We start from the raw sequence: 14,295 nt of genomic DNA, 5'->3' as shown, positions 1-14,295 counted from the left end.
ATATGGTGAGCCTGCACAAAACCAGATTGCTTCTAAAAGGAAGGTTGCTGTCTCTTACCAGCTGCTTTTCCCTGCTTTTCTTATTTACTTGGTCGTAGCCTTTGGTGTTTGGTGCTTTATGTGATTCAATTCAACTTGCTAACAGTAGAAAAAAAAAAATCCTTCTGCTGGGTTATTGAAGTACATCAGCTTACAAAAGCATGCAGTAAGTGTTAGCACTACACTGCTGGTGCAAGAGCAGGGTAGAATCATGTAACCAGAAAGAAGAGGGCTGGCTCTCCCTTGGCATTAAGGAAATTTAAGTTGGTCAGCTGTTTGTGCGACACAACTGCAACTAGTTTAGATATTGCTGTGTGATTTGAGAACTTTTCCTCAGCTTTAATATTTTCTTCCTAGAATTTAGAAAAAGGTAATACGAGGCTAAATGTGATAGCTTTTTTAAGTCTGACTTCAGTCTTGGCCAGGCAGAAGTTTTCTGGTACAGAAATGAGTAATGACCAAGCTAAACAAACAAAAAACCAACCCAAAGTGTCAGAAAATACTTTGATGTCCCTGCATATATTTTGTTCTTACACATTTTCTTCTGCTCAAGTAAACTAGAATTTTGAGAGTTCTTAAGAGCCTGTCTGTATCAGTTTGATGGCATCACAGAAATGCCTATTATCATTTGGGGTCTTTTTCTCAAATCTGTAACATTCTTTGCATGTTGTGGAATACTGGAGAGAAGGCTTATATTCTGGAAATTCTAAAATTATTGTAGAGTTTTTTCTTGGAGTTTTTTTTACTTGAGTAAATTCTGAAAAGCAGTTCTATCACCATCGTACTTCTCAGGCTGTTTCACCTCACTGCAAGTTACATAGAATATTTGGAAGAAGGAAAACAAGGAATTATTCAAGTAGTTTCTCTTGCTCCTACATTGGTGTCATTATATATCACTGCTATTTTATTAATATATAGCTCTTTCCTATTTATGCAAAGGTTATGGAAATATTACAATTTCCAGTTCTTAAATCTGACAGCACTATTTGCCAAGTAGTAGTGCTTCTAGACATCTGGCTATATGATTTATGTTGTTACCTGCTTTGCATCTTCTTGGGATATCCTCTGGATTTCTCTGCTATTAAAACTGTACAAGTGAAAAGAAAATTCTGTTAAATAATGACTTTTAACAATTTAAACTTCTATTTCTGTGGGTTGCTCTAAAACTTTATTTGCTACTGTATATTCTCTTACCATTATTATCCTGGTATGAAATGAGATAATTTAATTCTGTTTTTAATTCTTAGCATTTTGTCTAAATTTAAACCTTAGGTCAATATTCTGTGAATTGCAAAGTTCAGGTGAGGGAGTAATCCTTACCGACTGTGAGTCAGTCTGATTTATTTGCTTTTTTTTGGAAGGTTTTAGCTTAGTGTTAAAGCCTGTGTTTTATTTCATTTAATCACATTATATTGAGTCCAATGATAATTCTTACTAGAGAACAATTTTCTTGTGCATTTCTTATGCCAGTGCTCATCGAATACTTGCAGGCAATCTAAGTCATAAATTTTTTAGGAGAGAAGGAACTGTAATATTCTGTTTGGCTTCTTACATAATATAAGCTGTAGATCTTTTTTTGTATTAATTCTTGTCTGAAATCTTGTAGTATTTCTCGGTTTAGTCTTCAGTTCTGAAAGCTCTTCATATTTGATGGCTGAAATGATTTGAGGAAAGAGTAAAAACTGAACTGCTGATTTGTGCACTTTGTCAGTGTAAAGCTCAGAGAAGGAATTCTTTGATACTGTAAATCTCAAACTGAGTATTTTGCTCCTGGTAATCTGTCTCTTAACATGATATTCCTGTATGCAAATCCCAAACTATACTGGAGTTCTAATAAAAATTTCTTTTTGGCAACTTGGTTAAAAAGAAGCAAGAGTACAATGCTTGTACTTGTTCAGGAATTATCTCTCTGTGGGACTTACTGTTATTCCATCCTTACTCTCAAAACTGTGAAGTACAGGGTACAAAGTGAGCAGCCTTGTTCCTTTCCTGTTCTAGTTGAGTTTAAGTAAAGGTAAGAGATTAGCTGTAGAATATGTAACCATTTAAACTGCAGATTTTAATCCCTTTGGTAACATGGTATTCAGTGTAGGCCAATTTACTCCAAGTAGCAGCTCCTCAACCAGAACCTTAGAAGAACTTTTCTTTTGAAGTGATTCTGCTAAATCAAGAATTTGGGAATTCAGTAACAGCTGTTGTTTTGGTTCTTTCTGACTTTTGCTAGTGAAAAGTTGTCCCATTGATGTGGAAATTCAAGTTCAGTAACTAAAAAAAATAAGTTCAACTTGATGAAAATGCTTCTGAAAACCTTTGAAGGATTTCTGTATTTTTGTACACTGCTTTGTAGCCAGTATTTATTATCTGTATGTGTTTGGAACTATTTAAGAATTAATTTTATATTGAACTGGTTTGAATTTTTCCAGTTAGCATTAGAACTTGTGTATATTATCACTCAGTGATAAAGAGAGAAATTGCATAAAGTGTGGATATTTAAATACTTCCCATCTACTTGCTGCATGACTTAAATGCAGTTTTGGTGTTAGATCCTACTGCTGTATAAAAAAACTCCTTGCTATTTCTTAGAATTCTTGGTTTAAGATGTTAGAGGGAAATTTTCCTGGTAAGTTAATAACTGAGAAATAAAATATACTGGAAGTGTCCATAACTGTTTTCCTTAGATAGACTTGCTGGTTTAAAAGGAAGGAGTCATCTATACATTTGAGATTTGTAACTTTGAAGTGCAAGTTACTGCGATTCTGTAAGGCATTTCCTTCCCTATAGGTATAACTGTCCTGAATGTGTGTTGTTTTGCTTTGTTTTGTTAAATAGAATGACATGACACCAGTCCGGTTACAATGGGGAGAAATTCTTATGCCATTACTGAAGAAATACAAGTTGAACATAACATGGGGTGATCAGGATCTATTGAACATTATGTTTTTTCACAATCCAGGTAAATCTGCATTGATTTTAAGTCTCACACTGTAAAGTTATCTTTTCCATGGTGTTCAAAAACCCAGGAAAATATTCTATTAGCAGGCTTTTGGGCAAAAGCAGTCATGGGATTATTCTTTAATTCTTTGAAAGCAATTGAGAGACAGTGATGGAGCTTGTTAGAGTGTAGTTCACTGTGAGACTTCAAAACAACTGTACAGAAATTTATAAAGCAGTCCTAAATAAATAAATAAAGAGAAGATTGGTTTATTTTCTGAAACAATTTTGCTACTTAACCCAGAGCTTTCATTTTTCTGCACAGAAAGTCTTTATGTCTTTCCTTGCCAATGGAATTACCGGCCTGACCACTGCATCTATGGAAGCAATTGTAGGACAGCTGAAGAGGAAGGTATATTTATTCTTCATGGAAACAGAGGTGTTTACCACGATGATAAACAGCCGACTTTTAGGGCTGTCTATGAAGCAATAAAAAATGTAAGTGTTTTTTGCATTGTACTAGTTATTCTTTTATGTATGTTTATCTATAGTGGTACATGTGTTTTGTGGGTAAGTTGATATTCATCTTGATTGCAACAAAGTAATTTTTTTCTCTTTTAAGTAGTGTCAGGTGTTTCACCAGTTTCTTCTTTATTGTTTGGATGGAGTTCCAGTATATTCCTGTTTTGAAGAGCATCTTCTGAAACAGAGTGTAGGCTATGTCTAGGTTAGGATTCTAAAACAGTGCCTGCAGTTGTCAGTGTTTATTTAAAAGGCTTTATTCTTGTTTATTTAATAAATCACCCAGTAAACTGTTTCCATAAGCATTTGGAGATCTTAGAATATCTGAATAGGAAGGGCCTACAAGGATGATTGAAATCCAAATACCTGGCCCTGCACAGGACCATCCCCAAGAGTCACACCATGTGCTTGAGAGCATTGTCCAAACATTGTGCCAGGCTTGCTGCTGTGACCACTTCCCTGGGGAGCCTGTTCCAGTGCCCAACCACCCTCTGGGGGAAGAACCTTTTCCTAATATCCAACCTAAACCTCCCCTGACACAGCTTCAGGCCATTCCCTCGGGGCCTGTCGCTGGGCACCAGAGAGCAGAGATCAGTGCCTGCTCCTCCTCTTCCCCTCAAGAGGAAGTTGTAACTGCAATGAGGTCTCCCCTCAGTCTCGTCCAGGCTCAACAGACCAAGTGACCTCAGCCGCTCCTCATAATGCTTCCCCTCAAGGCCCTTCACCACTTCCTTCCTTTGGACACTCTCTAATAGCTTTATATCCTTCTTATGTTGTGGCTTCCAAAACGGCACACATTACTCAAGGTGAGGCCACACCAGTGCAGAGGAGAGAGGGACAGTCTTTTTCTCCAGGCTGAACAAGCTATCACCAGAAGCTTCATTCTTCTGGAGATTTTAAAGTGCAGGAAAAATCCCTTCTTCCTGAAGTTTGTATGTATTTTCTGCAACATTTTAATACTTAATTGTGTCTAGATTCAGATTGTAAAAAAATTTTTTACATACTGTATTTTGACCTTTTCCAGAAATTCAGTATATTAATACATTGCTGTTCCTTTAAATACTAAGCACAGTGAGTTATTTCATTCTGCAAATAAGTCATCTAATAAACTATTTATCATTACATCAGTGTACTCACTGAAGAGCTGTAAAATTTAGCACTGATGCATTTTAATGTAGCACGGTACTGTGTGTGTATAACCTACAAAAATCAATAGTATATTTTAATGTTGCTTTATTACACATTGTCATATAGATATAAAAATGAAGAGAAGTACTTTTGGGGGTCTGAGAATACATTGCAGGGAAAGTGATTGTATTTCCATAAAAATATGATTTCTTTGTTTCCTTTGAGCATTGTCAAAAATAGAAGAAAAAATTATTTCCTTATATTTATGATCCCATTTTGTATATGAACATGCCAGAGAAAGTACGTAAACCACTACTGATTCAATGGTAATAAGATGAACAAAATTACATTACTTGAAAACACTGTTTTAACTTATCATATGTTTATAAAAAACATTGTGCTGTTGATTTAATGACAACTTTATTTCATGCCCATGTTAAACATAGTATGTGTTTGACCATCATTCAGTTTAATGAAACTTCAGTACCACTTTTTATACTGCTGTTTCATTATAATTTGGTAAGAATTGTATTACTTAAAGGTTATATGTCATTTGAGAAAGTTACCATACAACAACAACAAAAAAATCCAGACACCATTTTAGATTTGTAAATTTTTAATTGGGTAAGGTAATTTAAAATTTCCTCCTTGCCTGTCTGAATACATTCATTTGCTTAACATTTAAAAAAAAATCTTTCTTGTTAGGTTTATTGAAAGCATGAGAGTGTATTTCTGTAATTTAGAGGTGTTTTAAATTACTGCATTCAGAAGCACTTGTCAGTTCTTGAAAACATTTAATAAGCTTATAGACAGCAAATACGATGCTAAAAATAATTTTTATAAAACTCTAATACCTCTGAGTAATGACAATCTTCCATATTAACCTTAAATTTTCTTAACCTCTTTACAGTATTCATTTGGAGATGACCTGGTTCATTCGCTTTTGCAGCCCCTAGAACGGGAATTACAGAAAACCACGCATACATATTGTGGAAGAGTATACAAAGTATTCATAAAGCAGCTAACAAAAAGCATAAGAGACTTGTATGCCAGAAGATCAAAGGGAAGGTGATTTCTGACTCCCAGTTGAAGGAGATTGAATTAATGGAACTGGTCAAAAGGTGCAAGAATTCTATTACAGCTTGAATGGGCTCTTAGTGTGCCCAGAAAAAAGTTTACTAGCATACATAAAAATGAAGAAAATATTCATGTAATGAAGAACAGGAACTTTTTTCTGTAAAGGTGACTTTTTGGTCTTTAGAAGTTTAATCAGTGCTAATGTTTATCTCGCATCTGATGATTTGGGTGTTTCTGGCTTCTATGGCCAGTAGTTTTAGTCTGCATAATTCAGTTATCTAATGATAAATGAACAAGGAAGAAATGAAGATGGCTCTGTTTGGGAGTGTACCTCATATATTGTCTAAAATTCTCTTAAACTGTGAATGTAGCAATAACTGAGTCAGCAGCACTAACCTCACTTTAAAGGTGTGAGCCTTTATGTAAACAAAGTTGTTTACAAGTGCAGAAAATACTCTCTTGTCAAAGAAATGTGTTGTAATCATTGACAATCTGTATGTGCCTTTATATGTTCATCTCTTACATGTTGAAGTACTGTTTTGACAATCGTGTTTTGTTTATCTCAGATGTAAACTGCACACTATACGATTTTCTGAGAAATTAATAACTAGTATGTGATACTAGTTTTCTCTGTTAGTAAATACAGAGACTTTATGTTAAAAATTATTTGTTTCAACATTGTAGAGCCATTAGTATCAAAAGGTAGAGCAGAACTGAGGGGTTTTTAAGTAAAAATCCAGTTTGAAATTGCTTGTCTCACAATACTTTTTAAAAATGTCATGGTTTTGCAGCTTTATAGGACATTTTGGAAGTAGAAAAAAAGCCCAGTGGTGGAAAGCTGTTGCTGTTGTATTTCCATACTAGGAATTATTACTTGATTATTGTTATAGAGTATGTAGTACCAAAAAGTGAAGAGCTGTAGTAAGAGTTCTGATGCCTCATCAGACTGTGTAGTAGATGGGTTTCTTAGAGAATATATCCTGTTATATTTTTTTTAATAAATGGCTTTAAAATAGTTTTGGGGCAGACCCTCAACTACATTAGTGCATTACTGTCAATAGTGATAGTGATTTGCAACAGGTGAGGATTAGGTTTTCTCCAATTATGTTAGTGACAAAAGAAAAACTTCTGTTTAAGTAATACAAACTTTTTCTCCAGAGGAAAACATGAAGAAAAGGGCTGAATTCTAGTGTTACAGTAAAATATTTAAACTTGCATGGTATGAAATGTATTTGTAAAGTATATTTGAACTTGGATAATCTGAGATGAAGTCTTCGTAAAGTGAGCTTTTGGATTCCAGGAAAGTTCCTGTGTGTTGAACATGGAGGATCCACTCACTGACTTGCACCTTCGTCCCAACCCCATTTTAGAAGCTTGATTTTTGTGCCTGTTTCCTTGTCAGAGATACACTGGCTCTGACTTCCAGATCCATGTGAGCTGGATAAATGGTTTAGCAGTACAAAAACACACTCCACTGTCAGCAGTGTTTGTATCCTGCTTCTAATTTCCCTGCGGGCTCAGGGTATACATTCTTGGGATGGAGTCTAGGAAGCAGTCTGCCTCTCATGTAGGTCTCTTTTCCTTGCTGTGTAACCTTTTGAAGCCTGAAAATGTAGAAATCTGTGTGAAGGTGAATACTGTAACTGACTGATTTTACAATATGCAGTGCATTATTTTTTTACATAAATACTGATTTTTATATCAATTTGTCTTCAGCTTTCCTTTTTACTGGTACTGTGTGTATTTAAAAAAATCTTTTGACCTGTTTTTTGTGTTTGTCTTTGCAGAAACTTCCAGTTTTGAAATTATTTTTAGTATGTTGTAGACACGTCAAGATACTCTTAAAACCTAATGGGCCGTTTAAGAAAAAAAAAGGGGAATGTGGACATTAGCAGCAGTCTTTCCACTTAAATTTCAAATTTTGTGAGGGAGGAGAACAAAAAGAATTAATATTGATGCTTATTGTAGAACAAAAATTCTTACTTTGTGCCTATGTCTAGGAATGTTTACTTAGCATATTACAAATAGAATATGGCCTTAAGCCATAGGTTTTGATTAATTTTTTTAATATAAATGAAAACTGCTCACCTCAGGTTACCTGCAGGTAACACTCATGAACACTTTAAAAAACTTTAAAAATAGCAAGTAGCTTCCATTAAGTAATTCTCCAGAGTATTTGTCTGTTTCAAATACATTTTTAGTTCTCTAATCCCTGTTTTAAATTTAGAAAAACAACATACCTTTACAAACAAAAACCAAAATCTGGCTTACAAGGGAAACATTTGGAGACACTTAAAAGATTGGGAATTCAGGCAATGTGATAGAAACCAGTTATGGTCCCAAATATTTCAATACCTGATTTGTAAGGTTAGATGCTTAGAAGTGTAGGAGCTTACATCTAGCTTGGGAATCCTTATTATATACAAGGATATACTGCTGTCTAGTTTTAGATACATTGCTTTTTCTACAAACATTGTAAGTAACCAAAAAAATATGACCTAACAAATTACAGACCTCTAGGAATCCCATTTTTAATGATTTATTTGTTTATTATAAAGGTATTATAAAGTGTAAAGTTTGATAGAAAAATGTAAACATCAGGAAATGTACATTCAGGTTAACTGAAGATAAATCTGTCTTCCTCGTGCTTGATTTGTCTCTATGTCACGGTACCATTATTCTGTCTCTTTTAAAGGGATCACAGCTTCACGGTCAAGAGATCTCTGTGAAGATGATGTTACCTTGTTTGGATGAACTTCTGTCACTCTTTGTAGACAGTATGAAAAGCAAGCTATCCCTTAATGGGACTGAAACATCCTTATGCATGGTGCTTGTGCCACTGCTGGTTAATAAGGCTGTATAAGCCTTATGGAAATGTCTGTCCAGTTATTTGTAGTTTTGCTGAAATTTAGACTGAGGTGACCTTTAATGCCAGTTGAATTGGTTTTGCTAAGCTTTTGGTTTAAGTTTAGAAAGGCTAAGAAAAGAGGTTTAGAGGGGGAAAAAATATTTTTCGTTATTCTTGTTTTAAACATATTTTGAAAGAGTATGGAGTTGTCTTGTGCTGGTTTTGACCTAAATTTGGTCAAGTTGTAAACTCTGGCAAAATGCTGTTTTGAAGACTGAACTGTCAACATATTTCTTAATTTGTGCCAGATACTTGTCCATACCAGACATACTCCAACCATGCAGTCTTTCCACACTTCCATCTGTACACTTTACATAACAGGATGACTGAGAAACCAGCTGCCTTTCTTTTCCTCCTCCCAAATTATACTTCCCATCTACACAGCACGGAAAAGGAAATAGCTACAGTCTAGTGGTGGGATATGGTCTGTGTCTGCTTGGAAGGTTTAGAAGTAGAACCATGTAAGAGGTATAGCTGAAGGTGTAATGTGTTAGCTGTATATGCATTATTGGGCTCTTTTTTTGAGTGGAAATAGCAATGTAGTGCTGCTGCTTATTAACTTATGTATGGCTGTGATGGTGTTTGTGGCAGATTAAATGGGGTGAAACTGAGCAGTAAGGTACTTTAGCTTGTCTGTAGGAAAACACTAGATTTCTGGTTTCTTCTGCCTTGTTTATAAAGGTGTCTCCAAATGTATAGACACATATAGAGTTTCCACTCCCTGTCTCAAGTTATTTTTCATTGTCTGTTTTCTGGTTGAAATTGAAAATATTTCAGCTGTCAAAACAGGTTTAACAATATCCATTTACTGACAGTATGATTTATTTTTTTTACTTGATTAAGTGGAATACTCATGTATAATTTAAATGAATGTATAGGGTTTTTGTCCAGAATTTTTAGTAAATTATCCGCTTTTGAATAGTTAATGTTTTAAACTTCTGTCTCACCGTATCTAATGTGTTTATGATAGTTATTGTGGCTTTCCTGCCCACTTCACCACTTTGGATGGCATTTGAAACAGCTCCAGTGATTTTGTGTGTTAAAATAAGTTGCAGGGAACTGTAATGAGAATGTATGACTTTTATTAGCAGAAAGTGGATTCTTCTGTAGCAGAGACAGTAGAAGTGTGAAGTAATGGCTTCCTACTTCTCATCACCATGGATCTTGCAAAAGATCTTGTATCTGTCTTATGTCTCACAGTCTAATGTTACTGTCAATCTGAGCATTTTTCTATGCACAGGAACTTAGAAGTGATTTTTCTGTTTTATTTCTAATCTCTTTTGAATATCTTCTGTTTCTCTTTGGAAGTTCAGTTTTGTCCAGCTGCATTTTTCTGTATATTTGAGAAGAATAACTGAAATTCCTACAGAGTTTTGCACAAATCACAGCCAAGTTATTTGCTCACGTTGTCCAAATGGGCAAAGCATGAACCCAGCAAGTAAAAAATAACTAAACATGAGTGTATGCACCCTAGGTTCCCTTAGGAAAACAAAAAAATGTTGTTTGATCTGTTTAACACTACAGAGAAACATTTAACAACTTGCTTTCTGTATTCAACTGCCAAATCTTAAGTTAATCTCCTATAGAAATGCAGGTTGCTTCACAGTTGCATTGTAGTCCTAGTAGAGTACTTGAAACTATTATTCAGGTTTCAAACCAGAAGATGTTTGCAGAAGTAATAGTGAATTTTCCACTTCAGGAAGTGAGGAGGAAATCTCATTTTAAAGTAGTTCTCAAAATCTCTTGTAACCATTTAGTGGATCTATATAAGAACAGCTTGTCCTCCCAAGCTGTCATGAAATTTAAGATATGTTGGCCTCCAGTGCCTTTTCAAGCCTTTGTGGGCCTATTAAAATTTTAAGTTTCTTGAAGGAATATTAAGTAATTGGAAATTCTTGTGTTAAAGTTCAGTTGTGTCTCTTCAGTTTTCTGGTTGCTTTATGCACAGCCGCAGTCAGTTCTTGAGAGAGTCCTCATTTAAACTTATGAATGTGCATCTTCTGTATATTTTCTGCCTTTTCCCTGCACTGCTTTTAAAAGATAATCATTACACTAAGCTCTTCTTTCATTTGAATGGTTATAAAAATTGCAGGAGTGTTGGGTTCCCCCCCCTGCCATGGAGCCCTGGCAGAGGGGCCCTGAGGGCACAGACACGGGGTTTCCCTGCCCCTGCTCAGCCTCGTTCCCATTGGTTGGTTTGTGTTCCCTGCGCGGGCAGAAGGACCCTTGGTGCCGTGACTGGAACAGTTCCTCAGCAGAGCTCCGGCCATGCGGCTGGAGAAATAAACATCTCTGAAACAGCTGTCAAGAATCTGTCCATATATACTTATTTTCCATGGGACTCCTGGTTTGATATATGCGTGTTACAGTATCCCCACTGTAACACAGGAGGTATTATTACAGGTGTCTTTACAGAAACCTGTAATTAAAGGAGGATCTGTATTCCTGCTGTGGTTGGGTTTTATTTTTCCTTTTCCTTCAGACTGCTATTTGATGATGTTCAGGTAGAAGGAATTTTGCAGCTATTAGTAAAGTCATTATGTTCCTTGAGTGATCATCTGGTAGTTTCTTCCCTGAATATCTGTTCTCTTATGACAGGTGCATGGCTGCTGCCTGCCTACTTGATCTATGTGATTGCAAGTTTCGTTAATCAAAGCAATGACTATCAGTTCTTTCAAATTTGGATTTTAAATGCTTATCCTGTATGTGGGTGCCACCTTAGTTGCACAAACCAGGGACCCAGTCTATTTCCACTTGCAGATCATAGAATCATAGAATGGTTTGGGTTGGAAGGGACCTTAAAGCTCATCCAGTTCCAGCCCCTTCTCATGGGCAGGGACACCTCCCACTAGACCAGGTTGTTCAAAGCCCCATCCAGCCTGGCCTTGAACATTTTCAGGGATGGGGCATCCACAGCTGCTCTGGACAACCTGTTCCAGTATCTCACCATCTTCACAGTATTTTTTCCCTGCCCTCTTCCAGTTTAAAGTCATTCCCTTATCCTGTCACTAATGCCTTTGTAAAAAGTCCCCCTCCAGCTCTCTTGTAGGTCCCTGTCAGGTACTGGAAGGCTGCTCTAAGGTGTCCCATTTTTTATTTAATTTCCTTATTTTAATTTCCAGCTAATCCATAGGAATAAAATAGTGAGATAACAAGGAATGAACCATTTTTCACAACAGAAGCTAGAGAGCTCCAGATTTCTGAGATACAGTTAACAATTTTGAAATAGTTCTCTATCCTTGAATCTAATTTCTGATTTGGTGGATGTAAGAATTAGTGTCCTCGGTTTGTCAAATCATTTGACTTTTCCTGTGTCAGCCCCTTATGTGGAGGGATGGGCAGATAACTCTTATAAGACTGATTCCTTGTTTACTGTAAATTCCAAGGAAAAGAACTGTAACTTGTCACTGTAGATCCTTAGTAGCACCCTATCTAAACTCTTTGAAACTAGAATAACTACTCCCTTGCTGCTGTATTGTACTGGTTTTACTTGTTTCTTAATGGTCATGCTAAAAGGGGAAGGGAAATGATGCAGTTATTTGCGTTTTCTTGTAAGTTCTTGGCCTGCTATCTTTAGAATTCCACATGACCCTTGAAAACCAACAACCAAAACCCAATTTCAGAGTGTCTCGGTTTTGGAGACAAAACTTCAGGAGGAAACACTCCAGAATAAGTGTCTCCTCCAAAGGGAAAAGGGCCTCCCTTTCCTCCACCAATAAGACAAGTGGGTGACAGCAAGTGAAAGTGGAAAAAACAAACTGTTTATTAACACCAAACAAAACAGGGTAGAGCAGGGAAAAAACCCCCTCAAAATACAACAATTTCCCAGAGAGGGAACAGACACACGGGCTTGGACCAGCCGGGGCCACCCACAGGCTCCCCGGACTGGCGAGGAGGGAAGGGAGGCAGTGAGGCAAGGGGAAGGAAAGGGAAAAAAGAACAAGAAAAAAACCCAACAGAACCTTTTCCCAGCTAGCTGGAACACAAAGGAAACCCAAAAAGCAGCACAGTGCTCCCGGCGCACTCCCTCCCCAGCCCTGCCCAGAGCCTGGAGCCCTTGGGCTGAGCCGTTCACCTGCCCCCTCCGGTCCCTGGCTCCGCCCCTGGGTCCCTCTTACAGGCACAGCGTCCTCGGGCATTGAGCGGATGGGTGAGGAATAAAGCGGCTTCATAATGTCAGCCCAGGGCAGAGAGTCTGGGTCAAAACCAGAGATTAGCACACTAACTCTCTCATTTAGGAATATGGGTCATGGGTCTTACTCATAGATTAGAAATTAGGACAATTTCCTTGCATTATTTTACCAGAACAGGCTTTCTAAAGCAGGACTTCTCAAGTCTGATACAGTTTGTTGCTGTTTTAAGAGTGCCAAACTTGTAAAATACAGGCATGTTACATTCCCAGAGTAAGTCTGTTAGAAACCTTTAAGCATATAATCTAAACCTGTAGTCTTTAAGTGTTACGACTGCTTTTCAAAGTATCTTTTGAACTAATACTCTCACTCAAATTCCCCTTCCTTTCCTTGTGCTCTTTTCCACAGATAATTTATTGATTTGTCTCCTTAGAGAAAAGCAAAAGTTTGGGAATTTGCTTTAATAAATGTTCACTTGAAACCAAACAGAATTTTGCAAGGGGAGAAAAGAGACTGTGAAGTTTGTTTGCTAGGGATTGTTTCTGCACTTCAGACCTCTCTAAAGCCACAGAGTGCAAACTTGGGGCTTACCTATGGCTTTCTCACCACTTGGAGAAGTGCTAGATGGTGCTGTCTTTAATTTTCTCATTACTAGCATTGAACACAGATAGCTAAAAATGCTTTTTGTGCCTTCCTAAGTGGCCTTTCTATTTTATGCAGCTTGTATTAAATTATTAAACTGAGATGAGCAATTTATTAGCATTTTCTACTGCCTTCACTTTTCCTCCTGTTCTTCCTTTGGGTCATTTAATATCATGCCCTCATTTTCAGAGTTATAATCTGGGTACAACAGATCTGTTTTTCTTCTATGTCTTATGAATGTTAATGTACTGCCAGTCATTTCTGTACACATTTTACTAGAGTAATTCACATTAAATCAGTCTGTAATATTTATAAGACTAGCTTTGGAATACAAAAGTAGATGTAGAAGTTATCCTAAACTGCAAATCTTTGTGGTTGAATTAATTAGTATTTAGGGTATGTTTTTTTAGGCTTCAAAGAAAATGAAAGCAATATAATCAGTTTTAACTCATGGTTTAAGACTAGGAAATCAAATTTAATTAAAGCTGATGTTTTAGCCTTATAATGCTGACCTACTGTGTCTCACTGGTGTCTAGGAAACTCTGGTTGCCTATTGGATATAACTTCTGTCAAGTGTTCAATGCAGTTCTGACTAGTCACTGGTATTGCTATTTTTTTCATTTTAAAATATTTTGCTATGTTTTACTTTAGTCTTTTGTTTTACATTTTTATGCCATGGATATGGCATATCCAAGGTGATATTCACCTTATTCAAGGTGAATTTGGATTGCAGATCTAAGCCCAAGAAATAAAAAAAAAAAATTTGCTACCGAAAGTGTGTTATATATGTTTGTCTTTTGATATTCATCATTGTGGGTAAAATTGATGTATTGGGGGTTTACTGCCTGTTTTCCTTTCTGCTTGCTGTTCCTGGCTTGTCTCCTTTCTTCACTAGCCCTCCAGTCTACTTGCTGCCTG

The 14,295-nt window shown here is 36.6% G+C and overlaps 1 protein-coding gene across 5 annotated transcripts in view; it reads left to right on the top strand.

Annotated features, from left to right (window-relative positions):
• GXYLT1 (glucoside xylosyltransferase 1) overlaps positions 1–7,402 on the top strand; it is a 40,343-nt gene extending 32,941 nt beyond the window's left edge. For all 5 annotated transcript variants that reach the window (XM_010413590.4, XM_039571332.1, XM_010413591.4 and 2 more), the window contains 3 exons: positions 2,869–2,992; positions 3,296–3,468; positions 5,531–7,402. In XM_010413590.4, the coding sequence (XP_010411892.1) occupies positions 2,869–2,992; positions 3,296–3,468; positions 5,531–5,692 (459 nt within the window). In that variant the 3' untranslated portion in view covers positions 5,693–7,402. The remainder of the gene's footprint in view (positions 1–2,868; positions 2,993–3,295; positions 3,469–5,530) is intronic.
• Positions 7,403–14,295: the final 6,893 nt, after the last annotated feature.

Source organism: Corvus cornix, chromosome 1A (genome assembly GCF_000738735.6).
Source record: "Corvus cornix cornix isolate S_Up_H32 chromosome 1A, ASM73873v5, whole genome shotgun sequence".
Classification (NCBI taxonomy): Eukaryota; Metazoa; Chordata; class Aves; order Passeriformes; family Corvidae; genus Corvus; species Corvus cornix.
The sequence above is the reverse complement of the archived record's forward strand: the minus strand, read 5'-3'. Positions and strand labels throughout refer to the sequence as shown.